A 25,597-nucleotide genomic window follows, 5' to 3' on the forward strand; every position below is an offset into this window, starting at 1 on the left:
TAATTCCCTGGCTTGTCTTTACCGCCCTTCTTAAACAATGGCACCATGTTTGCCAACCTCCAGTCTTCCGGCACCTCACCTGTGACTATCGATGATACAAATATCTCAGCAAGAGGCTCAGCAATCACCTCTCTAGCTTCCCACAGAGTTCACAGGTACACCTGATCAGGTCCTGGGGTTTATCCACTTTTAAACATTTCAAAACATCCAACACTTCCTCCTCTGCAATCTGGACATTTTGCAAGATGTCACCATCTATTTCCCTCCAGTCCAAATCTTCCATATCCTTTTCCATAGTAAATACTGATCAAAATCTTGAAATTCCCTCCCTAAGGGCATTGTGGGTCTACCTACAGCACATGGACTGTAGCGGTTCAAGAAGGTAGCTCACCACCACCTTCTCAAGGGGCAACTAGGGAGGAACATCCCGTAAGTAAATAAGAATAAAATATGAACATTGGTTGGACTCAACCCTCATATCTTTTTCGTCCCTTTCTGTTTCCATTGTGTCACTCTCAGCATCATCATTCTCTCTCCATGTTTCAGCTCATCTGCTGCTGAAAGCCTCACTCATGCTTTCGTTATCCTCAGATGTGACTATGGCTGGCTGGCCTCCCATTTTTCACCCGAGCTTATCTGAATGTCTGCTGCTTGACTTTTAACCCACACTCTTGTCCCATCCACGTCACCCTTATGCTGACTAAGCTACATTGGCACCCAGTCAAGCCAGACAAAGATTTACAAACTCTCAATCCTGCTCTCAAAATCCTCCATGACCGGATTCCCCAATCTCTCTTTCATGGAAAGAAAGAAAGGAATGAAGGCAGGAAGGAAGGAAGGCAGGAAGGAAGGAAGGATGGCAGGAAGGAAGGAAGGAAGGAAGGAAAATGGGTGAATGGATGGAAGGATGGATGATCAAGGGCTACAAAGGGAAAAAGGAAGGAAGGAAGGAAGGAAGGAAGGAAGGAAGGAAGGAAGGATGGCAGGAAGGAAGGAAGGCAGGAAGGCAGGAAGGAAGGCAGGAAGGAAGGAAGGCAGGAAGGAAAATGGGTGAATGGATGGAAGGATGGATGATCAAGGGCTACAAAGGGAAAAGGCAATAAAGATCAGCCATGATCTTAATGAATGCTGTTGCAAGCTCAATGGGCTGAATGGCCTATTCCTATTTCTTGTGCTAATATGGTCTTACAGTAAACGCTTCCAGCCCACACTCTGAAATCTCTGAGCATCTTTGTGTACCCCTGATTTCAAATGTTCTAACCTCTAAATTTTACAATTCTCTTCCTTAAACCACTCAACACGATCCTTAAAACCCACTTTTTCCACTAAACTTTTCTCTAACTGTTCAAATATTTATTTAGATGGGACCCTATCAAATCTCTCTTGCTACTGTTCTTGTGAAATGCCTAGGGACATCTGACTATGTTAAAGGTGTTTTTAGATTAGATTCCCTACAGTGTGGAAACAGGTCCTTCGGCCCAAGAAGTCCACACCGACCCTCCGAAGAGTAACCCACCCAGTCCCATTTCCCTCTGGCTAATGCACCTAACACTATGGGCAATTTAGCATGGCCAATTCACCGGATCTACACATCTTTGGACTATGGGAGGAAACCCACGCAGATATGGGGAGAATGGGCAAACTCCACACAGACAGTCGCCTGAGGCTGGAATCAAAACTGGGACCCTGGTGCTGTGAGGCAGCAGTGCTAACCACTGAGCCACTGCGTGTTTCATGAATATATAACATTGTTAATTATTTTGACACTTATTTCTATTTAATTCCTTTCAATTGATCAAATAATGATCTACCCGTCTGCTACAAAGTATTATCCAGAACTGTCTACCCATTAACCCTCTTCATCTCACTATCCATTTCTTCTCTCCCCTTTGTTTCAATATCCTTTCCTGATTCTACCAAAAAAGGTGCTTGTTTATCTCTTCTTGGAAAAAAGCATACTCCAAATGTAGATTTGAATTTTGTTGACTGATTGTCCCATGCTGCATTTTTATCATTGCCTTCTTTGTCCTTTATAAAAACAATTAACTTGCTTTCACATAAGGCCGTTGATGTAGAAAAAGATTCCAACATGCTGTGCATAATTTGACACCAAGCCACAGAAAGACATGTAGATGGGTGACAGAGGTCATCTTTAAAATACCGCTGCTGCGAGTCATCATCTTTTTCAGCGTGAAATTCATTTAAAAGTTTTTAACCCCATGGTATTAATCTCAGAATAAGACCTTTGCAATACCTTTAAGACTATTTCATTGTTGCAAATACATGTAGCTTAGTGGGACCATTGAGTGGCCGTAAGTTTGCCAAACATTTTAAATTGCATCCGACAGAAGGATCTAGGGAGGCGGTGAGGTTTAGGGAGGGAATTCCACAGTTTACGGTCTGTGGTGTACCGAAAATCACATTGTGTGTTTTGTCTACTTGAGGCTACCATATACACATGCAGCAGCAGAGGGTGTTTGCTCGGAAGAAACAGTAAAGGGTTGGTGTTGAACAAACGGGCAGCACAGTGGCTTAGTGGTTAGCATTGCTGCCTCACAGCACCAGGGTCCCCGGTTCAATTCCAACCTCGAGCAACTGTCTGTGTGGAGTTTGCACGTTCTCCCCGTGTCTGTGTGGGTTTCCTCCCACAGTCAAAGATGTGCAGGTCAGGTGAATTGGCCATGCTAAATTGCCCATAGTGTTAGGTGCACTAATCAGAGGGAAATGGGCCTGGGTGGGTTACTCTTCGTAGGGTCGGTGTGGACTGGTTGAGCTGAAGGACCTGTTTCCACATTGTAGGGAATCTAATCTAAAATCTAACACGTACGGTTCTAATTCTGAATTTATAGCAGTTTCAAGAACTTCATGGAGGTCAGGAATGTAAGGCATAATCACCAGACATCAAATACAGTAAATCAGGGATCCAATGGTCCAAAATTGAAGAAATGTGGAGCTTGAAGAGGGTTGTAGGGATGGACAAGTTTGAGATGAAGCCAGGTCTTCGCTGGTTGGCAAATGGGAGGCTGGCCAGGAATGTATAGGACTATAGATCCAACACTCCCTAACTGGAAACAGTGAGGACTACAGATGCTAGAGATCAGAGTCGAGAGCAGGTCAGGCAGTATCTGAGGAGCAGGAAAATTGACATTTCAGGCCAGAGTCCTTCATCAGGAGTCCGGCCCGAAATGCTCCTCAGATACAGCCTGATCTGCTGTGCTTTTCCAGCAACACATTCTCAACTCCGTAACTGGACACAAACACCCAGAATGATAATGGAACTACCAAAGACCACAGGCTGGCAATATTTGCCTGTTGTATTCAGGGAAGAAAGGGAGAAACCTGGGAAGAGCTGAACCTGTATCGTTCCCCGTGCCCTGCGCCACAGACATGACACTATTAGGTAAAGCACATCGCTCCCACCTGCAATAAGGGTGGTCACCCAAACCCAAGCGGAGGGGTTCTTCCACATCCTTGATATTAAACTCCGGGCTTATAAAGTTGGATGTCCAGGCTAGGCAGTCAGTCCCTGAGGCTGTCCGTGCCACTGCCCCTCTGTAAGAGCTCCCGTTATTTTCATAACAGTTGGCAGCAGTATCTGGATAAAATAGACATTTGTAAATGTTAAGCAGCAATGTGTTAATGATCCTGGAAAGTTACTTCTATAAAAGCGGTTGCTGTTGCTGCTAAAAGTTTTGCATATTTCATTCACTCGACATAAATGCCACACTTTCTTCCTGCTATAGATTTATTGGCACATTTTCTCAACTGCACATCATCTGTATTATTCAAAATCTGTGTCATTTTAGTGATTTGACTACATTATTTCATTCAGCCCGGTATTGATATTGGACACAAATCTCCTCAATAATAAAAATGATTGTCTCTCAAGACAACCAGGTATGTTATCATTCTCTCCAAATATTTATGTTGGACATAGTTCAGAGTGAACAGTTATACAGGAGCCTATGCCCTGGCTAACGATGTGTGATTCCACGAAGGTCTGCTCGTGGTTTAATGGAAGTGTTGAAAGCATCAGGTACCCTCAATTTGTCACATTTCTAAAAGTATGGAAGATGGGGATGTAGTTGGTCTTGGCTAGTGTCACACGTTCAAATCCCACCACAGTAGTTGGTGGCATTTAAATGCAATTAAATCTGAATTTGAAAGCTCCCCTCAGTAATGGCTATCCTGAAATAACCAAAAATTGTCATAAAAACCTATCTGCTTCAGTAACGGGAATCCTTACTCACTGTGATCTACATCTTGTTGAGACATAGAGTCATACAGCATTGGAGAGGCTCTTCAGCCCATCGAGTCTCTACCACCCTTTCTGCACTTCTCCCACTTTCCAGCACTCAGCCTTCAACATTAAATATTGTGATACTTCAGATGTTTGCCCACTTTCATGAATCCACAGACCCACATCAATTATTAATTTCCTTCTTAAAAGGCCGAGCAAGTCATTCAGTTCCAGAGTAATTAGGAAAGGGTAACAAATACCAGCCTTGACTTCAACACCCACTTCTCATGAAAGAGTGTATCACGTAAAGAGGAGTCAAAGAGATGTACAGCACGGAAACAGACCTTTCGGTCCAAATAATCCACGCTGACCAGATATTCTATACTAATCTCATCCCATTTGCCAGCATTTAGCCCATATCCCTCTAAACCTTTCTATTCATATACCCATCCAGATGCCTTTTAAATGTTGTAATTGTACCAGCCTCCACCACTTCCTCTGGCAGCTCATTCCATACACGCACCACCCTCTGCATGAAAACTTTGCCCCTTAAGTCCCTTTTATATCTTTCCCCCTCACCCTAAACCTATGCCTTCTAGTTCTAGACTCTCCCACCCCATCTATTTACCCCATCTATGCCCTTTCCGATACTATAAACCTCTACAAGGTCACCCCTCAGCCTCCAACACTCCAGGGAAAACAGCCCCAGCCTACTCAGCCTCTCCCTATAGCTCAAACCCTCCAACCCTAGCAACATCCTTGTAAATCTTTTCCGAACCCTTTCAATTTTCACAACATCCTTCCGATAGGAGGGAGACCAGAGTTATCAGAACATTCAAATTTGGAAGATCAGTGGGGAAAGTGTGAGGTTGCAGATGATAGGCAAAGAGGAAGCTTGCTCTTTGAAATGTCCGTCATGGCCAGGATGGGCCAAATGGCCTTGATCCTGTGGTGTTTGATGATGTGAACCTTTCCTTTCTTAGACTGTGATGTGGAAAATTGGAGTGACCCGCTTCGGCAGCAGGTAAATCCATACTGGTCCCAGTCTAGGAGCTGATCCTCTTCCCTGCTATAGGAATGTTGGTTTAGCGACTATCTGGTGTCTCTGCCTCTGAATCAACATGTGTTTGCATTTGGCAACATGAAACTATAAAGCAGACTGACTTGTAGTGCAGTACCGAGGGAGTGCCACCCTGCCAGAGGCACAAACCGAGGACATCTCTGCCCATGCAACAAAAGATCTCATGGTGCTACCCATCTGAGAGTAGAGCAGGAAGAGTTCTACCTGTCAGTGAGCTCTGGGATCTTGTTTCTTTCAGGCATTTCACCTGAATAACAGGCCATTTCTGTCATGTGAGCTAGAGTTACAGCGGGGGAGTGGAAACAGTTCTAAAGAGGCTTTCTTTCTGTTACCATCCTGTGTTTACAGGGCAGGACTACATCAACATCCAATGGAGAGATTAATGACCAACCATCATTGAGAACTAACTGGAACATAAGTGCAGAGGACTGAATTGCCTGGGGGAAGGGGGAGGGTGAGCACCATCAATGGTTGCTGCCAAGACACCATTTCCATCGCACGCTCTTACCTATTTCACAGAACTCCCCAACGTAATTCTCACTGCATTCACACACACTCTCACCGCTGTCTTCCACCTCATGGCAGGTGCCTCCATGAAGACATGGGTTGGTCCCGCAAGCTGTCAATTGGAAGAAAGGACAAACTTTACTCCACCTTCAGTTTGTCATTGTTCAACCAAAGTGGCTTCCGAAAATTGTCCCTGATCCGTAAAGATGGACGAAAACACCAGCCTCACATCTCCGCTAGGCCATCAACGCTTGTCTCCAACCCAAAACCAAAAGGCTGTGTTCCCTGTTGGATCATCTTCTGTCTAGGAGAAAGTGAGGTCTGCAGATGCTGGAGAGCAGAGTCGAGAGTGTGTTGCTGGAAAAGCACAGCAGGTCAGGCAGCATCCGAGGAGCAAGAGAATCAATGTTTCGGGCTGGAGCCCTTCATCAGAATCCTGATGAAGGGCTCCGGCCTGAAATGACGATTCTCCTGCTCCTGAGCTGCTGCCTGACCTGCTATGCTTTTCCAACAACACACTCTCGACTCACCTTCTGTCTAGTCTGGTGGAAAGCAGACCCAGTGGAAGAGGGGCACACAGTTACAGGTTAAGATTAGCTTAGTGGTACAGAACTTGGGAATTGCTGAGGGAAGGGACAACTGTCAGAGTTTTTCGTCTTGTACTAATCAGGATAAAATTGCAAGAATATAAAATCTCAAAGGGAACAACAATTTACACTGCATGAGAAGAGGGCACTGATTGGTTAGAAAGCAAACTTTTATTGGTCAAGATATCACCATGGGTAATGCACCTGGGAATGGCTGTCCCACAAGCTTTGTTGAGTTGAATTTGGCTTTTTCCAACTAAATGAAAGCTTAGAGGATTCTCGTTTGTTGGTGTATTCTCCATAGCAATGCCTTGACCAATCAGACTCTACTTGCCTGGTTCAAATTAATCAAAATTGGCAGTTAACTCTTTCACTGGTGCATTCTCCATGGCAATATCTCTACCAATCAGAGTCCAATTGTTAACCTATCAGCAGCCTTGCATCAACACTATAAATTGTTGTTTCCATGCCCATTTGCCACCGGGCAGTGGGGATCCCCAGTGGAGGGCTCTCTACGCGGGAGTCCTCCCCCTTTCTCTCGGGGATCTGGGGTGGTGGGTGCTGCACGCAGCAGTCCCCTGCAACCGCAGATTGCGGTGGTCCACGGACTCCCAGCCCAACTGCTTGTTCTGTGGCGCTGTGAAGTCCGTGGACCATGTATATATTGGGTGTGGGCACTTACACTCCCTTTTTGATTTTCTGAAAAACCTCCTCCTCTGCTTTTGTTTGCACTTCAGTCCCACGCTCCTGATCTTCGGGCACCCGGTACGGAGGAGGGAGGGCAGGTCTGAAGACCTCCTCGTGGGTCTGCTCCTGGGCCTGGCCAAACTGGCCATCAGCGGGCCGTGGAGGGGCTGGCCACCCGGGTGTTTTCCTGTCTTCCTGGTGGTGGAATTTGAATAAAGATTCGTGCACTTTGTGTCTTTCACTGTGTCTCACACCTGCGCACACACACACCATGGGTGCTGGAGAAAAAATAAGCACTACTGCACTTAGGTGGTAGTGTGGGGGTTAATTTAAAAAAAAAGAAATAAACAGGAGATTGTGTCTCACAAGAAAAGAAAAAAAAATGAATAAATTGTTTCTTTCATAATGTGGTATTCTTCAGATTCTGTCCTAATAAGTGCAAGGTGAAGAACTTCAAGATAATGCCTTCTTTTTTGCATCAATAATCAAGTTTCATGTGAAGTAAATAGTCTTCCAGTTACCTTTGGATCTTACAATTTCAGAATGAATCCCACCCTCGGTACAAATGCATTTCTCAATGTCACCGTGAAGACTTCGCATCCATGTCTTTCCAAAGTCATGATATTTCAGGTGCTGTCTTTCAAAGCACTTTTCTAAGTACAAAGATCACAAATAAAAACGGAGACTAATAGAATTGTTGGGTGACAAAAGTGGAAGAACTATGCACACATTCAAACATTCAAAAAACAAGCTTTCAACCCTCCAACCCTTTCCCCTTATCCCTGCAATTTCTTTTGCCTGAGTCTTTATTCAGTTCTGTTTTGAAAGCTACGATTGAATCTATTTCCATCACCTTATTAAGCAGTATATCCCGAAACTGTCCCTTTATCCTAACTGGGTAAAAACAATGACTGCAGATGCTGGAAACCAGATTCTGGATTAGTGGTGCTGGAAGAGCACAGCAGTTCAGGCAGCATCCAAGGACAGGCCGAGGACAGACCTTTATCCTAACTCTCTATCTTTTATTAATTAGCAAGTCATCTATCCATGTTAATATGCTATCTCCAATACCATGTGTTCTTATCTTATTTATGTGTGGTATCTTATCAAAGGTATTCATCTGTGTCTAAAAATCCAAATATATCACATCCACTGTGTTTTTGTTTTTGCTGCTCTTTACCTAGTATTTACTTATCTATGCCACTTAACTCTGTGATCTGCCTGTATTGCTCGCAAGACAAAGCTTTTCACTGTGCCTCGGTACACGGGACAATTAATTCAATTCAATTCACTGGTTCTCCTTTATCTTCTTTACTTTCTCAAAGAATTCTAATAAATTCATCAGGCATGATTTCCCCTCCATGACTGGTAACCAAATGTCAGCCAAAGGGTTGTATAATCTGGGAAACTACAAACTGCACAGCTTAGATTGTGAAATCTATTCTTCAGGCTTAGAGACTTGAAGTTGACAGTGGAGTATCCAGTGTCATTGTCAGAGCAGCAATTATCCCAATGATTGGTGGAGCAATCTTGATGGGCTGAATGGCCTTCCTCTGCTCCTATGTCTTATGGACAGGACAGTAAAGCAAGAAAGTGTAATGGCTTCCAATGGGAACGTTCCAATGGAAGTACAGAATTCAGCCCTTTGAGATTGCTCTGCCAGTCTGTTAGATCAAGGCAATCGTAGCTTCTAAATGGAAATACAATTTGTTCCCTACAAATGGCATTCAGAGTTTTCAAAGGTCCACTGAGGGTACACTGTGGATGAGTTGCCTGGATGAACTGAAGTGTTCTGCATAAGAACGTAAGATCTACGAGTAAGGGTAGGCCTTTCAGCTCCTAAAGCACACTGTACTATTTGATACGAATATGGCTCAACTCATCTCAGCCTCAACTCTACTTTCCTGCCCATTCTCCAGAATCCTTCAACCCATTAGTAATTAAAGATCAGCCTGGCTCCTCCTCAATTTACTCAACGTCCCCACATATACGGCACTCTGAGACAGTGAATTCCACAGATTCATGACACTTTGAGAGAAGTAATTTCTCCTCAACTCTGTTTTAAATCTGCTACACCTTATCCTAAAGCTCTGACCTCTCGTTCTAGATTGTCCCACATGAGGAAATATCCTTTGTACGTCTACTTCATCAATCCCCTTCAGCATCTTGTACACCTCATCCCTCTCAATTCCAGAGAGTATGAACCACAATTGCTCAAGCTCTCTTCATAAGACAAACCCCACACCTCTAGCATCAATCTAGTGTACTGCCTCAGCCTGGAACTGAATCATAGCATCCCTATAGTGTGGGAACAGGCCCCTCAACCCAACAAGTCCACACCAACCCTCCGAAGATCAACCCAGACCCATTCCCATATCCTACTATCCTCCATTAATCCCTACACATCCCCGAACACTACAGGCAATTTAACATGGCCAAATCACCTAATCTGCACATATTTGGATTGTGGGAGGAAACCCACGCAGACACGGGGAGAATGTGCAAACTCCACACAGACAGTCGCCCGAGGCTGGAGTCGAACCTGGGTCCCTGGCGCTGTGAGGCAGCTGTGCTAACCACTGTGCCACCGTGTCTGTTCTACTCACTCTAGGATCTTATTTAATGTTTCACTGTAAAAATAAGGTTGTCCCTATCACCCACCTTTCTCACAGTGCCTTCCTGTGAATGGATCTTTACAGATGCACTGATAGAAGTTGTATCGAGGGATATTGACACAGGCAGCACCATGCCAGCAGGGGTCACTTTCACAATAATCTGTTAAATAAGTTAGAGTAGAATGAAATAATACTTCAAATAGGATTAAAAATAGACATCATTCAGATATTTCGACAATAAAGAGCACATTCAGCTAAAACATCTACTCAGTGGTGTCAAATCTAATGATTCTGCATTGTGAAAATACACTGCATCATTTTATCCAATCTTGTCCTTTTCCCTCTCTCCCAAAGATCTGACCATTCTTCATGAACTATATCATAGATGTGTTACAATGCTGAAGGGGGCCATTTCGCCCATCGTGATTGTACTACGATCTGCTAGGAATCCTGCGGTAACTCCCCTCCTGACTCCCCAAAGCCTGTCCGCCATCTACAAGGCACAAGTCAGGACTGTGATGGAATACTCCCCAGTCACCTGGATGGGTGCAGCTCCAAAAGCACTCAAGATGCTTGACATCATCCAGGACAAAGCAGCCTATGTGATTGGCACCACATCCATAAATACCCATTCCCTCCAGAGAGATGATTCCAGCCTTCTTAAGGATTAATTCTCTCTTTGGGACATTGAATTAATTGTTGAATAACCTCAATGTTTTGCCTTCTCTCAATCACTTCATTTCTTTTCAAATGGAATATGCTTCTAAATCTGGGAGGTCATGTTGCGGCTGTACAGGACATTGGTTAGGACACTTTTGGAATATTGCGTGCGGTTCTGGTCTCCTTCCAATCAGAAGGATGTTGTGAAACTTGAAAGGGTTCAGAAAAGACTTACAAGGATGTTGCCAGGGCTGGAGGATTTGAGCTATAGGGAGAGGCTGAACAGGCTGGGGCTGTTTTCCCTGGAGCTTCAGAGGCTGAGGGGTGACATATAAATGCTGAGGGGCATGGATAGGATAAATATCCCTGGGATAGGGGAGTCCAGAACTAGAGTGCATAGGGTGAGAGGGGAAAGATATAAAAGGGACCTACAAGACAACTCTTTCACACAGAGGGTGGTGCATGTATGGAATGAGCTGCCAGAGAAAGTGGTGGAGACTGGTACAATTACAGCATTTAAAAGGCATCTGGATGGGTATATGAATAAGAGGAGTTTAGAGGGATATGGGCCAAATGCTGGCAATGGGACTAGATTAGAATAGGGTATCTGGTCTGCATGGACAAGTTGGATCAAAGTGTCTGTTTCTGTGCTGTACATCTCTAATTCCTAAATCCTGGTCTATCTGCAGCACATGAACTGCAATGTATGAAGAAGGCAGCTCACTACCACCCCCTCAAGGGCAACTAGGGCCGGGCATGAATTCTGGCCCAGCCAGTGACACCCACATCCCATGAGCACATTCCCATTATTTCTATGCACTGCTTCTTGCGTTCATTCACTCATGTACTTTGAAATGGTTTTATTTTATTTATTGCTGGGATACGGATGATACTAGCAAGGCTAGCATTTCTTTAATTCGCCCTTCGTTTACCTCGGTAAGATGATAGTTTTCCCTGGTTTTGAGGCGCTGTAGTGTTGCAATATGATACAACTCAGTGACTCACTAGACCGCCATGTGCCAGGTTGCAGTTAAGAGTCAACCCCACACCGTGGAGAGACTGGAGTCACATGAAGTCCAAAACAGGGGAGGATGGTAGGTATCGCTCTTCTCTCGGACGTGAGAGGTTCCAGCTGGCATGTGTTGAGCAGCCTTCCTGACCCTCCTGAACCCGTGAGGGTTCTGACACAGTAACAATGAACTCTCCAATCAGGATGGAACGTGACCTGGAGTGAAGTTTGTACCAGTGAAGTTTTCACAACGCTGTAGTCAATTCTTATCTAAGTCAAAGTCAGAGTGCCCTGGCGAGACCTCATAGAATCCCTACTGTGTGGAAGCAGACCATTTGGCCCATTAGGTCCACACTAACCCTCTGAAGAGCATCCCGCCCAACCCCTGTATTGTTGTTCCATCCAGCCTGCACATCCCTGGATACTATGGGCTATTTAGCATGGCCAATCCAGCTAACCTGCACATCTCCGGACTGTGGGAGGAAACCCACACAGGCACAGGGCGAACGTAAAATTTCCCACAGTCAGTCACCTGAGGCTGGAATCAATCCTGGGTCCCTGACACTGTGAAGAGGCAGTGCTAACCACTGAGCCACCGTGTCACCCTGATTTAAATGCATTTCCTCTGGATCATTAGCCAAGCAATATAACTACTAGACTATCATGCCTCTTCATATAAATAAAAGCCCTTTAGTCTGAACTAACTCTGGCTAATTGATTCCTTCAGGTCAATATGCGACCATTCCCTTTAAAGACTGCAATATTCATTTCTTTCCTTACAGTTCAAATCCTTAAAATTTAGAGTCAATCCCATGGCCCCTCCCTCTATCTTTCTAATTCCAGTAGAATATTGTTCTGAAGTAGAATTGAAAATAAGTTGTGCTGGTGTTTTAGGAGAGGGGAGTACAGTTGTGAAATTGAGGTTTGATTTATTTTGTGATGGGATACAGGTGTCCCACGTAGATGTGAATTTCATGGAAATGAATTGACAAGTCCTTTAACACCTGCCATTTTCTGCTTAATGTGTACTTTTCTTCCCAAAACCAATAAGACAGTTGTACCATGTGTTAGTGGCTGGATCCATTCACAGTAACCCCATTGTGCATCCTTGTCAAAATTGGGGGTGGTGGCACACCTGAAACAAAAATAAAACAATGTTGGGAACCAAAAAAACTCATAAAGGGATACAATTGTTGAAACCTATTTTAAAAATTTGTTCATCCAGAGTACGTGGGGGTCACTGGCTTGACCAGTATTTATCAGCCATCCCTCACTCACCTGGAGAATGTGAACACTCTAATCACATGGACCCATATAGGGGACGGGTGCAGCAATGCTAAGGGGCAGCAGGTAATCCCTTAGTTTAAATTATCCTGGGGGGCACTGACATCATTATAGGCACATTCTCAGAATCCACAACTGACTAGCAACAGCAATGGCTAGAACTGCAAACCCCTCCCCAGCTCAGAATCTTTTGTCGAAGGAGATCTTTAACTATTGCAACCTTTATATGCAAGACTCAGGTAGGAACTGGGTAGGACTTCATTCCTTGCAATTATACAGCACCTTTAACATAGCAAATTATCCAAGGATACTTCATAGAGTACCAGTGACTAGACCAGCATTTAATTGCCCAGAGGGTAGTTAAGAGTCACAGTCTGGTGTTAGATTTGGGCCAGATTTCCTTCCCTGAAGGGCATTAGTGAATCAGACAGGCTTTTCCCAACAATTGACAACCATGGTACCATTCCAGATATTTCCATTAAATTCAAATTCTGCTATCTGCCATGGCAGGATTTGAACCTGGGTCCCCAGCAGATTACCTTTGTTGTGGTTCTGTTCGCCGAGCTGGGAATTTGTGTTGCAGACGTTTCATCCCCTGTCTAGGTGACATCCTCAGTGCTTGGGAGCCTCTTGTGAAGCGCTTCTGTGATGTTTCCTCCGGCATTTATAGTGATCTGCAGTTTTGTCATAAGCTTCCCTTTGCCTCCATATTCAATCCCGTTTATCCATCAAGTCCTGAATGGGATTTGTTGGTCCCATTTTTTTATCACAGAAGCGCTTCACAGGAGGCTCCCAAGCACTGAGGATGTCACCTAGACAGGGGACGAAACATCTGCAACACAAATTCCCAGCTCGGCTAACAGAACCACAACAACGAGCACCCGAGCTACAAATCTTCTCCCAAACTTTGAAGATTACCTTTGTCTCTGGATCAATAGTCCAGTGATAATAGCACTAAGCCATTGCCTTCCTTATCATGCACATTCTGAAACTGAGCTACCATTAGCTCAGATCTTTCAGTATAGGAGATGGAACGTCATATTGAGATTGTACAGGACATTGCTGAGGCCGCTTCTGGAGTAGTGTGTCCAATTCTGGTTGCCCTGGTATAGGAAAAAAATTATTAAACTGGAAAGGGCTCAGAAAAGATTTATCAGGATGTTACCAGTAATGGAGGGCTTGAATTATAAGGAGAGGTTGGACAGGGTGGGACTTTTTTTCACTGGAGCATAGGAGGCTCAGGGGTGACCTTATAAAGGTTTATAAAATTGTGGTTTAGATTACTTACAGTGTGGAAACAGGCCTTTCGGCCCAACAAGTCCATACTACGCCGCCGAAGCACAACTCACCCAGACCCATTCCCCGACATTTACCCCTTCACCTAACACTACGAGCAATTTAGCATGGCCAATTCACCTAACCTGCACATCTTTGGACTGTGGGAGGAAATCGGAGCACCCGGAGGAAACCCATGCAGTCACAGGGAAGTATGCACAAATTCCATACAGTCAGTCACCTGAGGTGGGAACTGAACCCGGGTCTCTGGCGCTGGGAGGCAGCAGTGCTAACCACTGTGCCACCGTGCCGCCCACCAAAGAGGCATAGAAAAGGTGAATAGTAGGTGTCTTTTCCTTAGGGTTGGGGATTTCAAGACCAGGGGCCATTTTTAAGGTGACAGGAGAAAGATTTTAAAAAGACATGCGGGGCAATTTTTTTTACATAGAGAGTGGTTCATGTGTGGGATGAATTTCCAGAGCAAGTGGTGAATGCGGGCACAGTTACAATATTTAAGAGACATTTGGATAAGTACATCAATAAGAAATGTTAGGAGGGATATTGCCCAAGTAGAGGCAGTTTAGTTCGGGATTATGTTCGGCATGGACTGATTGGACCGAAGTGTCTGTTTCCATGCTGTATGACTCTATGGCAATATTAAGTCAGGTGGAAGAGGGTAGATCTCATAGATTGGCCTAAAGGAAAAGAGAAAGATTCGAGAAGCAAAAAGTCTTAGATAAGGAATTCCAGAGTTTAAGGCTTTCCTGCTAAAGCATAGTCAGCAACAGTGCTGCACATATAATCACAGACATACAGGAGGGAAAATCTGGGGAATTCAGGTATCTCAGAGGACAGTGGCCCTAGAGGAGGTTACAGTGATAGAAAGGGGGGTGGGGGGGGGGAGGCCATGGAGGGATTTGAAAACAAAATGAGAGTTTTAAGTACTGCTAATAGAGATTGTTACGATGGAGGATGGAAGAGTGCACTGTTCTCTAGTCCCTCAACTCCATGGAACCCAACACAAAATGAAAAATAGTTTTCCCCATAATTGAGCCGCCCAATTAACTAACTCAACTACCAGATTCCATTAACAAGTACAATTATCAAAACAAAATGCATTCAAGGGGGATGTGATTACTAGTTAATATGCTGTTGGGAATACACTTCTTAGAAGACCACCTTGAAAAACTAGAGGAATTTGAACTAATTGGATAATTTATGTGTTGATAAAGGTATTACAATATGATTTACTGGAAACTAAACCCCCAAAATTTAATGTATGCAGCAAGTTACTCGCTTTCACAGGAAATCAAGCAGTGCTGGGAAAACAGCCAAGCAAAGCTCTCAAGGAGTTAAGAAATGGGGTTTATTTCTTCAATTATTGGAAAAGTAGCAATCACATTAGTAGAGAGGTCAATAATGAGGGACAAGAGTTTTAAGGGAAGGAGCAGGATATTTAGAGGGGATTTGATGAAACAATTTCTCTCTCAGAGACAGCTGCGTATCTAGAACTCACTGCTTAAAATGGTGGTTGATCGAGAACCCTCAAGAAATTTAAGAATCATTTAGATGAACACCTGAATTGCCATTGCATATAAGGTCAAATGCTGGAAATTGGGATTAGAACAGATGGATGTCTGATGACGAGTAGAGACAAAAGGGGCTGAAGGACCTCTCTCTGTGCTTTAAAAACATTGTGTCTCTAAATACATGGCTTGGAAAAGACTTGAGAGGATTTATCCTTTCTGTACTCTAAAGAGACCGTACTCTCAATTCTCAAAGACTTGAATCAGAACATAAAGTTTATCATTGATCTACAGTTGTCAACAATTCAGCATCATCAACAGGAAATCCAATGGGTATGAGGAGCCATCAGATCCTATCCTTTATTTCCAGATCCTGGGCCAACAAGGTCTTTTTTTCCCATTTGCCTTTCATCTTTTTTAAACCATCAGCTCAGTGTTTTTGCATTGTGTGAGTGTGTCTATGTGTGAGATTAAGGGAATAATTTTCATTCTGGATCATGGTTTAGCTGGTAAGAATATGTTTCATTTATAATAAACAAATTATTTTGATTTCATTAAAGAAGCCTAGTAAACATTTCTTTTATTCTGAAAAGTAGTACAAAAAGAGAAGTAATGAGTCATTTTGTTAATTGAATCATGTTTATCTGGAGAGGTGATAGCCTAGTGGTATTATCACTGCGCTGTTAATTCAGAGACCCAGGTAACTTTGTGGGAACCCAGGTTTGAATCCTGTCATGGCAATTTTAAAAAATCTGTAATTAAGAGTCTAATGATGACCATGAATCCATTGCTGGGAAAAACCCATCTGGTTCACTCATGTCCTTTAGGGAAGGAAACTGCCATCCTTACCTGGCCTGGCTTACATGTGACTCCAGGCCCACAGCAATCACGCTTCACTACCCTCTGGGAAATAAATGCTGCCTAGCCAGCGATGCACACATCCCGTGAATGCATAAAGAAGAAACAAATACTTCTGAGGTGATTTGAGGAAAATGTCTTTTCACCCAGAGAGTGATGGGAATCTGCCTGGGAGGCAGGAACCTTTAAGAAGTACCTGGATGAGCACTTGAAATGTCATAGGGTGATGAGCTGAGTGCTGGAAAGTAGGATTTGTGTAGATAGGTCGAAGCAGATCCGATGAGCTGAAGGGTCTCCCTGTGCTGTATGATTCTATGACTAATGGCATGATTAGTTGAGTATTGTGATTTGATTATCAATTCAGTCCTTCCCATAACAGTCACAGCAATATACTGTCAGGAATATAAATATTTATCCTCTAAATAACCCAAAACACATACAGTGTACATACACTTCTGTCTACAGTTCTGAAGTAACTTAAAAACACTTTTTGGCAGCTGGGGTTACTCTTGAAGGAAAAGCAGATAAAATGTAGAATACTCAGAAGTCTGTTGTTCAGTCCTTGCTTAGGAAATGCAACATTGAGAAATTTATTCATTCACTTTCACAGAAGAACAATCAAATTTCACCATGAACTACAAGAGAAATAGGAGAGATGAGCTGGGCAGGCCTTCCTCACAGCCTTCACATTCCTCCACCTGATACCAGACACCAAAGCACTCTCCATCCAGTCACTGTTCAAAACAGCCCTGTCTGTTGACAAGATGGTTAAGTAGGCATAGAAATACCTCAATCTCCTCAGCAGGCTAAGGGAATTTGGCATAAAGACCCTTACAAATTTTTATAGATACACCATAAATAAGCACCCTACTTGGATGCATCACAGCGTGATTTGGCAACCGCTCCTCCCAGGATCAAAAGACACTACAGAGAGTTGTGAACACAGCCCAGTCCATCACACAAACCAGCCTTCCGTCCACTAACTCCATCTATACTTCCTGCTGCCTCGGGAAAGCAAGCAACATCATCAAAGGCCTCTCCAACCCAGATTATACCCTCTTCTATTCGGCAGAAGATATAAAAGTTTATATACGCTTATGAACAGATTCAAGAACAGCTTCTTCCCCGCCATTATCAGACTATTAAATGGACCTCTTTAATGTTAATGTTGCTCTCTCTCTGCACCTTCTCAGAAGCTGAAACATTGTACTTCACCCTCTGTTCTGTTACCCTGATGCACTTGTATCGTCTCATCTGCCTGTAAAGCATGTTAGACAACACTTTTCACTGTACCTTGGTACACATGACAGTAATGAATCAAATCAAATCAAATTATCAGGGGTCTCTCACAGAACAAGAGTTAGCATTCATCTTATGATTCTTAGGAAGCCTTCTTTAAAAAAATCTCAAATGTCGACAGTGACCTATCAATGATTTCTTTCAAATAAACCACATCCCAGGTTCTCTACAAAACTTGACATAAATACATTTTTCCACAATTCTTCAAAACTTAAGTCTACAGAAGGATTAAATATGGAGCATCTTCATAACAGGATCATTAACGATGGGGTGATGGGTGACTAGGATTTGCTGTAAATAAGGTCACAGGGAGTGAACCAACAGCATGGTGAGGAGCCATGAAAATATCCACTTCCTTCCGGTCATTGTTTCTAAGCTGTAAATGGTCATATGCGAGAGCAATGAAGCTCCATTCCTTTTCACAGTAAAAGTCAAAACCTTCTAAATTTGTATTCTTATCTAATCCATTTGTTGTCCACCTTATTCACGGTGGGTCTCAGAATTCTGATGGTTTTTGTGCCTCTGAAGATGAGACCCAAATACAACCCCTCCGCTCTAGAAACAATCACTGGCTCTCTGAAGGGATTCCAATCACTCTTTGCTCCAAGTCAGACAGGAAAGCTGATCTGGGAGAAAGTGGGAAATATAGCCATGAGTCACCTCAGCTGATTGGTGTCTGAGCGGGCTCTGTGAGGTGTAGGAGTCACTCGATGAATTCACCTGATGAGTGTCTGACCCCCCTGGCCAAGAGGATCAATCCAAGGTATTGAATTTACCAGGATTCAGCTTCACAACGTGTTTAGGAAGGTGGCTTAAACCTACGGCATCTGTCGACCTCCCCCCTGCTGGGAATGCAATTGGAAATCGGAAAAGGGAAGGATTGGAGCTGAGGTGTGAGGCACTCCAGGTTTCAATAGCTCGCCAACACTCACTGCCTGGACCCATGCTCTAAAAGGATGGTCGGCTCTTGGTTATTTTAGTTATCTAGATTCTAGTTGCGGGAGCTGAATGGACAAAGGCAGTCGGTTATGGAGGGAACTCTCACTCACCATTTCCTATTGGTCATTCTATGCGGTATACAGGTACGATGCAGCTTGCTCGCAAACCGGAAGGGAAACACGCAAGGCCAGCCATTATCTGTGAACACTGAGCAGGTTAGATTGGCATTAGTCTGGTTATCACTATCTAATCCCTACAGAGTCCAGTGCTGAGGCTCTTCATGAAACACTGCCAGCTAAAGACACAAGAACGTAGGAAATAGGGATGCGAGGAGGCCATTCAGCCCCTTGAACCTGTACCCACTGATTCACCAGCTGATCTTTACCCTCAATGACATTGATCTTTATATTTGTTGACATTGTTAATAGCTATCTTATTTTATGAAGAGTCTCATTATCCCCCTGAGGAACAAATAAAATAGCCTTATCCCTGTTTTAAAGAATGGCCCATGGCTCTAAATTCTCCCACAAGAGGAAACAGCCACTCCATATTCACCGTCTAAGGACTGCTCAGGACATTAAATGATTCAAACAAGTCATCTTTAAATTCTTCCAATCTCCAACCTCTTTGCCTGTGCCATGTCTTTGAAATAGTTATCCAATTAGTCCCATCCCCATATTTTGTCCCTGCCATCGCTTTTCCCTTTAAAATATGCCTCTGATTCTCTGCTTCCACCAGCCTATCAGGGAGTGAGTGCCAAATCAAATAACTTGCTGCATAAGACTAGTCTTCTCATCTCCCTCTGGTTGTTTTGCTGATTATCTGCTATCTCTGGTTACTGACTCTCCTGTCACAGGAAGCGACTTCTCCTTATTTACTTAGAAGTGCTGTCAGCATGAACAAGGTGGACCGAAGGGCCTGTTTCTGTGTTGTATGTCTCCATGGTTCCTAGCAGTCAGGGCTATGGAACAGAATTGAGTTGTCTGGAAGTCAGTGAGAATGGAAGTTCAAAGGTAGAGGCTGCAGCAAGGGTCAGGGACAATTGTGGCATGGTGGTAATATTAATGATCTAGTAATCCAGAGTTACCCAGGCCCCTCTCCGAGCCACTCACCATCCTGACTTATCACCTTTCCTTCACCGTCACTGGGTCAGAATCCTGGAATTCTCTCCCTAATGATGCGGGTCACTTACAACTCAACAATATCAAGGGACACATAGCATTGGATAAAACGATAAAGGGGAGGCTTATGGCAGGTATTGAGGCAGAAAACCTAGAGGAGTACAGAACGTACAGGGGGAAGCTTATAAAGGAAATCCTTTGAGGAAAAGGTGAGGGGAACTGACATATTGACAGGGAAAAGTAAAAAAAATCCTAAGACATTAAGGATAAAGGGATAACAAGGGAAAGACTCAGCTCTTTAAGAACCACCAGTTATTTGTGCATGGAGAGAGAGGATGTAATTAGGGTTCTAATGAATACTTTGTGTTAGTGTTCAGTGGTGAGAGGAACAATTTGGAAATAGAAATCAAAGAGAAGGTCTGTGATACATTGGTATATCCAGAGTGGAGGCTCTGAGTGGTCTGGCAAGGTTAAAAGTAGAAAAATCTCCAAGGTCACACGAAATGTATCCCATATTGTTGAGTGAAGCAAGGGAAGAAATATCTGGTCACAGGAAAAATGCCAGAGGACTGCAGCACAGTCAAAGTGGCGCCGATATACAAGATGAGAGCAAGGTATAAACCAGGAAACTACAGACCAGTAAGTCAAACCTCAGTGATAGGGAAACTATTGGAAGCAATTCTGAGGGGCAGAATTAATCTGCATTTGGACAGGTAGGGTCTAATGAAGGACAGTCAGCATGGTTTTGTTAAGTGGAGGTGATTACATTTTTTGAAGAAGTGACCAGAGCAATGCATCTGATGTAGCCTACTTGGACTTCAGCAAAGACATTTGATAAGGTCCTGCGTGGTAGACAAAAAGTGAAGGTTAGAGCCCATGGGAAATTTAGTAAAGCAGATCCAGAATTGGCTGAGCAACAGGAAGAGATGGTCAAAGGATGTTTTTTTGTGACCAGAAGCCTGTGTCCAGTGGGATCCCATGGGGATCAGCATTAGGGACCTTTGCTGTTTGTGGTACATATTAATGATTAGATTTGAATGTAGAAGGTTTGAGCAGTAAGTTTGCTGATGATACAAAAAATTGGTGGGGTGGTAAATGGTGAGGAGAATAGCCTTAGAGTATGGGAGGATATAGATGTTCTGGTCAGATGGGCTGATCAACGGCAAATGGAATTCGATCTGGATTAATATAAGGTGATGCACTTGGGCTGGACAAACAAGGCAAGGGAATTCCTGATGAACAGTAGCACCCTGGGAAACACTGAGAATCAAAGGAACCTTGGTGTGTATGTACCTCAGTCCCTTAAGGTAGCAGGACAGTTAGATAAAATGGTTAAAGACTCATGTAGAATGCTTGCCTTTACTAGCTGAGGCTAAGAGGTTTAAGAGCAGGGAGGTGATGCTGAATCTGTATAAAAATATTGGTTGGACCACAGCCAGAGGATTGTGTGCAGTTCTGGAAAACACATTAGTGGTGGGATGTGATTGCACTGGAGAGGTTGCATAGGCAATTTACCAGGATGTCAAACCAAAAGAGAAAATGCTGGAAAATCTCAGCAGGTCTGGCAGCATCTGTAAGGAGAGAAAAGAGCTGATGTTTTGAGTCTAACTGACCCTTTGTCAACCAGACAACCTTACACACATTTGCCTGAGCAATTATCCGTCTGGGTGTTGGTGACTCACTTCCTCCTGAACATATTGTGTCTTGCTTTGACAAAGGGTCAGTTAGACTCGAAACATCAGCTCTTTTCTCTCCTTATAGATGCTGTCAGACCTGCTGAGATTTTCCAGCATTTTCTCTTTTGGTTTCAGATTCCATCATCCGCAGTAATTTGCCTTTACCAGGGTGTCACCTGGGCTGGAGAGTTTATGCAAAGAGATTGGACAGACTGAGGTTGTGTGCCTTAGAGCGGAGGAGATTGAGAGAGGACGTCATTGAGATGTATAAAGTTATGAGGGGCATAGATACGGTGGATAGGAAGAAGCTGTTCTCCTTGGTGGAGGGTTCAATGACTGGGAGATGTAGGTTTAAGGTAAGGGGCAGAAGATTTAGAGGGGTTGTGGCAAAATTGTTTTTCACCCAGAGAGTGGTAGGATGCTGCCTGTGAGGCCTAGTAGAGGCAGAAGCTCTTGGAATATTGAAGAAGTATTTAGATGTGCTCTTGTGATGCCGAGACACACAAGGAAATGGGCTGAGTGCTGGAAAATGGGAATAGAATACTTTGAAAGTTGTTCTTGATTGGCACAGATTTGAGAAGCCAAAGAGCCTTTTTGTTTCTTGTAAACTTCTATCACTCTATGGCTGCAATGGTTCAAGGAGAAAGCTCACTACCAACTTCTCCAGGGTAATGAGGGATGGGTAATAAATGCTGGCCAGCCAGCAAGACCCACATTGCATCGGCAAGTCAAAAAGAGACTGAGGGATGAGCTAGATGGGGCTGATCTTGTGGTGCAGTACCTGCAGTGGCAGAGTGGTCAGAATGGGAGGGATTCCTGCTCAGTCATGTGGTCAAAGAACATTGAGCCTCTGTCACCACTATCCCTAGCTCTAGGCTACATGGTGGTAAAAGTGTGTGTGGGCCCAGGATCCTGATCTTCCTGAGAGCTGTAAACATCCACCACCCACTGAAGTGACTGGTATCACCAGCAGAGGGAGCCCTATGCTTTCTGTCTCTCATCAGTGAGTTGAGAGATTAAGGATCAATGCGTGAGGGAATTCTGATTTTCACCTTCCATGGGTGATTCTTTCAAGTTTCTGTCACTTCAATGACACCATCACATTGACAACCAGACAATCTTACACACATTTGCCTGAGCAATTATCTGTCTGGGTGTTGGTGACTCACTTCCTCCTGAACATATTGAATGTTGTACTGGTCTCTTCCCCTTTCAATCTCACCGGAAAGCTACTCCAATCTCGCTTCAAACTGGAATCGACGGATCACTTGAGTGGTCAAAAGGAAGATTATCAACCAGCCAGTGGTCTGTGGGATCCAGTGGTTAGAATATGACAGGGTTTTAGATCAGATCAAATTGCCATAATCTTAACACCATAGGGCTACTCCATCATTACAGAGATAGACGGCTGGTGTTGGTTTAACCTGTCACCACACCTCAGGCAAGGGGAGAGGTTGAGATGGAGAGTCCTTCATGGTAACCTCAGCTGGTGATGAGATTGAACCCACGTTGACTATGTCACACTGCCTCACGAACCAGTCATCCTGAGCTAAACCAACACCACAGGGTTTTCAGATTCTGTATTGTGGATTCCTGTGATTATAACAGGGTTTTTAGATGCACTGAGTGACACTGTATGATAGTGTTCTCAGATCTGAAAGCCCCAGCACCCCTTCATTGTTTTCCTGTAGACACAGAGCCAGATTTCTACTACCCCGGCTGTAGAGCTGCCTCTTGATGCCATCTCAGAACGACTTGGTTGCATTTAAAGGTTGTCCTCCCTTGATCTGGATTTATTTTTATACACCCCCGGGTTCGATGCTTTCTGAGCTGAGTGGTCGTTTACTCCACACAGTTACTCCCCAGTTTGGGTTCTGTCTAGCTGAAGCATTATTCCCCTCCACCCATAGGCCCCACCATCCTCCTCCATGCTGGAGGCAGCAGGTGCAATCACATTTACATTTCTGAACGGCGAGACCCGAACTTTTACCTTGGCGTGGGTGTTGCAGGGGATGAGGTGGCTCTCGCTGCTCATCACCGTGCTTGGGAATCCCTGACTTTAATCCCCAGGCCGAGTCTGAAGGAGACTGTGAATCCAAACGGAAAAAGCATTAACTGCAGTGCTTGAGCTGTCAGTGCCACCTCCCTTAAAGGGTTAAGTCGCTATAGTCCCAGACAGAGAGAGAGAGAACTGGTGGTGACTTTAACCTGAATTCCTATGCCTCAGGCGAGGGGAGACATTGAGAAGGAGAGTCCTTTATGGTAATATTAGTCAGTGCTGCAGGAATTGAACCTATGCTTGAGGCATCTCTTTACGTTACAAACAAGCTATTCAGCTAACTGAGCTAACCCAATGCCAAATCTCTTTGACTTTTTTTTTCCCTTTATAGGATGGGGGTGGCATTAGCTGTCACCTATTCCCAACTGCCTTGAACTGATTGGTTTTCAGAGGGCAGTTAAGAGCCAATCGGTCAGGAGACACGTATACGCCAGACCAGGTAAGGATGGCAGATTTCCTAAAAGGCAGTGGGTTTTTATGACAATTGACATGTGATAGCCTTAGGTCACTTTTAATTCTGGAATATTACTTTCACCATTTTCCAAGATGGGATTCGAACCAAGGTATCTGGTATATTAGCCTGGGTATCAGAATTACTAAACTGGTGACATTACCATCGCATCATTATCTCCCTATTTTCTAACCCCTTCATCCAGTGAACTGGTCAGAACAGACTCTAAAGAGGATAAAATGTTTTTATAGGAGATGAATCATGGACATTGCTTTCAGCCCATATCCACCATCAAGTCATGAATATGATGGAATACTCCCCATTTTCCTGGATGGATGCAGCTACAGCAACACTTAAGAAGCTTGACACTATCTAGGACAAAGCAGCTCATGGTTTAAGAAGGTGGCTTACCACCATATTCTCAAGAACATTTATGAACAGGCGATAAATTCTGGAAGAGCCCTTTAGGAGAGCATTAAATGAGCCCTTCAGGACATCAATTGGCTCAACGGTGGGCTGGTAATGATGAGCGTCACTCCAATGTCATGGCACTGTTCCTGGTTTGGGGGGGGGGGGAGCAGGTTTAAAATTTCCACACCCAATTACATATTTTCACTCTGGATTCCTCGTTATCTTTTCCCAATACAAACCTAAACTTTATGATACTGTAAAACAAAGAACTGCAGATGCTGGAAAGCTGAAACCAAAACAGAAATTGCTGGAGGTCTGTCGGACAGAGAAACAGAGTTAACGTTTTGAGTCCAATGACGCTTCTTCAGAACTCATAGCGAAGAAGCGTGACTGGACCCGAAACATTAACTCTGTTTCTCTCTCCACAGAGACTGCCAGACCTGCTGAGTTTCTCCAGCAATGGTTTGTAATATGCTCAATGTTCTTGAGCCACTTACGCAAAAACATTGTCCAGGCTCAAGACCCTTTCTCACTGGGCCAGAGACACCCTCTCCAGGAGAATTTCTCTGAACATACATCTGAAGCTTTCCCTACCTACCCTCTAGGGGCTGCTTCAGATAGTTAACATCCACTAATGCAACATCTCTTTTGTTGGATGATTGACCGAGTACTCTGCCAATCGAGATGGTCAATCCTGCTCAGCGGATGCTGCCTGACCGGCTGTGCTTTTCCAGCACCACACTCTCGACTCTGATCTTCAGCATTTGCAGTCCTCACTTACTCCGAGTTGATTTTAACCTTCAGACTCAGAGCAGCCAATTTGGTGCAGACCATCCTCATGAACAGGCCACCGATTGCTGTCATTCTGACTAACTGGCAATCATTGGCCCATTAGGAGATGCCAGTATCCATGGTACATCCCTTTCTTTCTTACCTGCCTCAGAATCCTGGGTGGCTCTGTCAGACAGTCTGCTCTGCTGCTCAGTTTAATGTTGCTGCAAATGGTTCTTCCACCATGATCACACTTCCCAACCCCCTGCCTGGGCCTCTTCCATAGCTCCTTCCACACAGTGAGTCTGAGAGAGGCTGCGCAAGTGAGTGAATCAGGGAAAGGGAGAGTGAGGAAGTGAGCATTTTCAGAAAGAGTGTGAGGATGTGAGTGAGTGTGAAGCGACAGTGAGTGAGAGAGTCAGTGTGAGCGAGTGAGAGAGGGAAAGTGAGTGAGAGAGAGAAAGTGAGTGAGTGAGAGGGAAAGTGAGTGAGAGAGGAAAAGTGAGTGAGAGAGGGAAAGTGGGTGAGTGTAAAAGAAGGC

The 25,597-nt window shown here is 44.1% G+C and overlaps 1 protein-coding gene across 1 annotated transcript in view; it reads right to left on the reverse strand.

Moving 5' to 3' along the window:
• Positions 1–25,597, reverse strand: part of LOC122556670 (hepatocyte growth factor activator) — a 79,587-nt gene that overhangs the window by 51,609 nt on the left and 2,381 nt on the right. The window contains exons 2-8 of the mRNA XM_043703685.1: positions 23,355–23,451; positions 18,678–18,774; positions 12,448–12,521; positions 9,764–9,877; positions 7,624–7,755; positions 5,830–5,940; positions 3,421–3,595 (exon numbers count right to left, since the gene is read on the reverse strand). Of these exons, the coding sequence (XP_043559620.1) occupies positions 3,421–3,595; positions 5,830–5,940; positions 7,624–7,755; positions 9,764–9,877; positions 12,448–12,521; positions 18,678–18,774; positions 23,355–23,451 (800 nt within the window). The remainder of the gene's footprint in view (positions 1–3,420; positions 3,596–5,829; positions 5,941–7,623; positions 7,756–9,763; positions 9,878–12,447; positions 12,522–18,677; positions 18,775–23,354; positions 23,452–25,597) is intronic.

This window comes from Chiloscyllium plagiosum, chromosome 2 (assembly GCF_004010195.1).
Source record: "Chiloscyllium plagiosum isolate BGI_BamShark_2017 chromosome 2, ASM401019v2, whole genome shotgun sequence".
NCBI lineage: Eukaryota > Metazoa > Chordata > Chondrichthyes > Orectolobiformes > Hemiscylliidae > Chiloscyllium > Chiloscyllium plagiosum.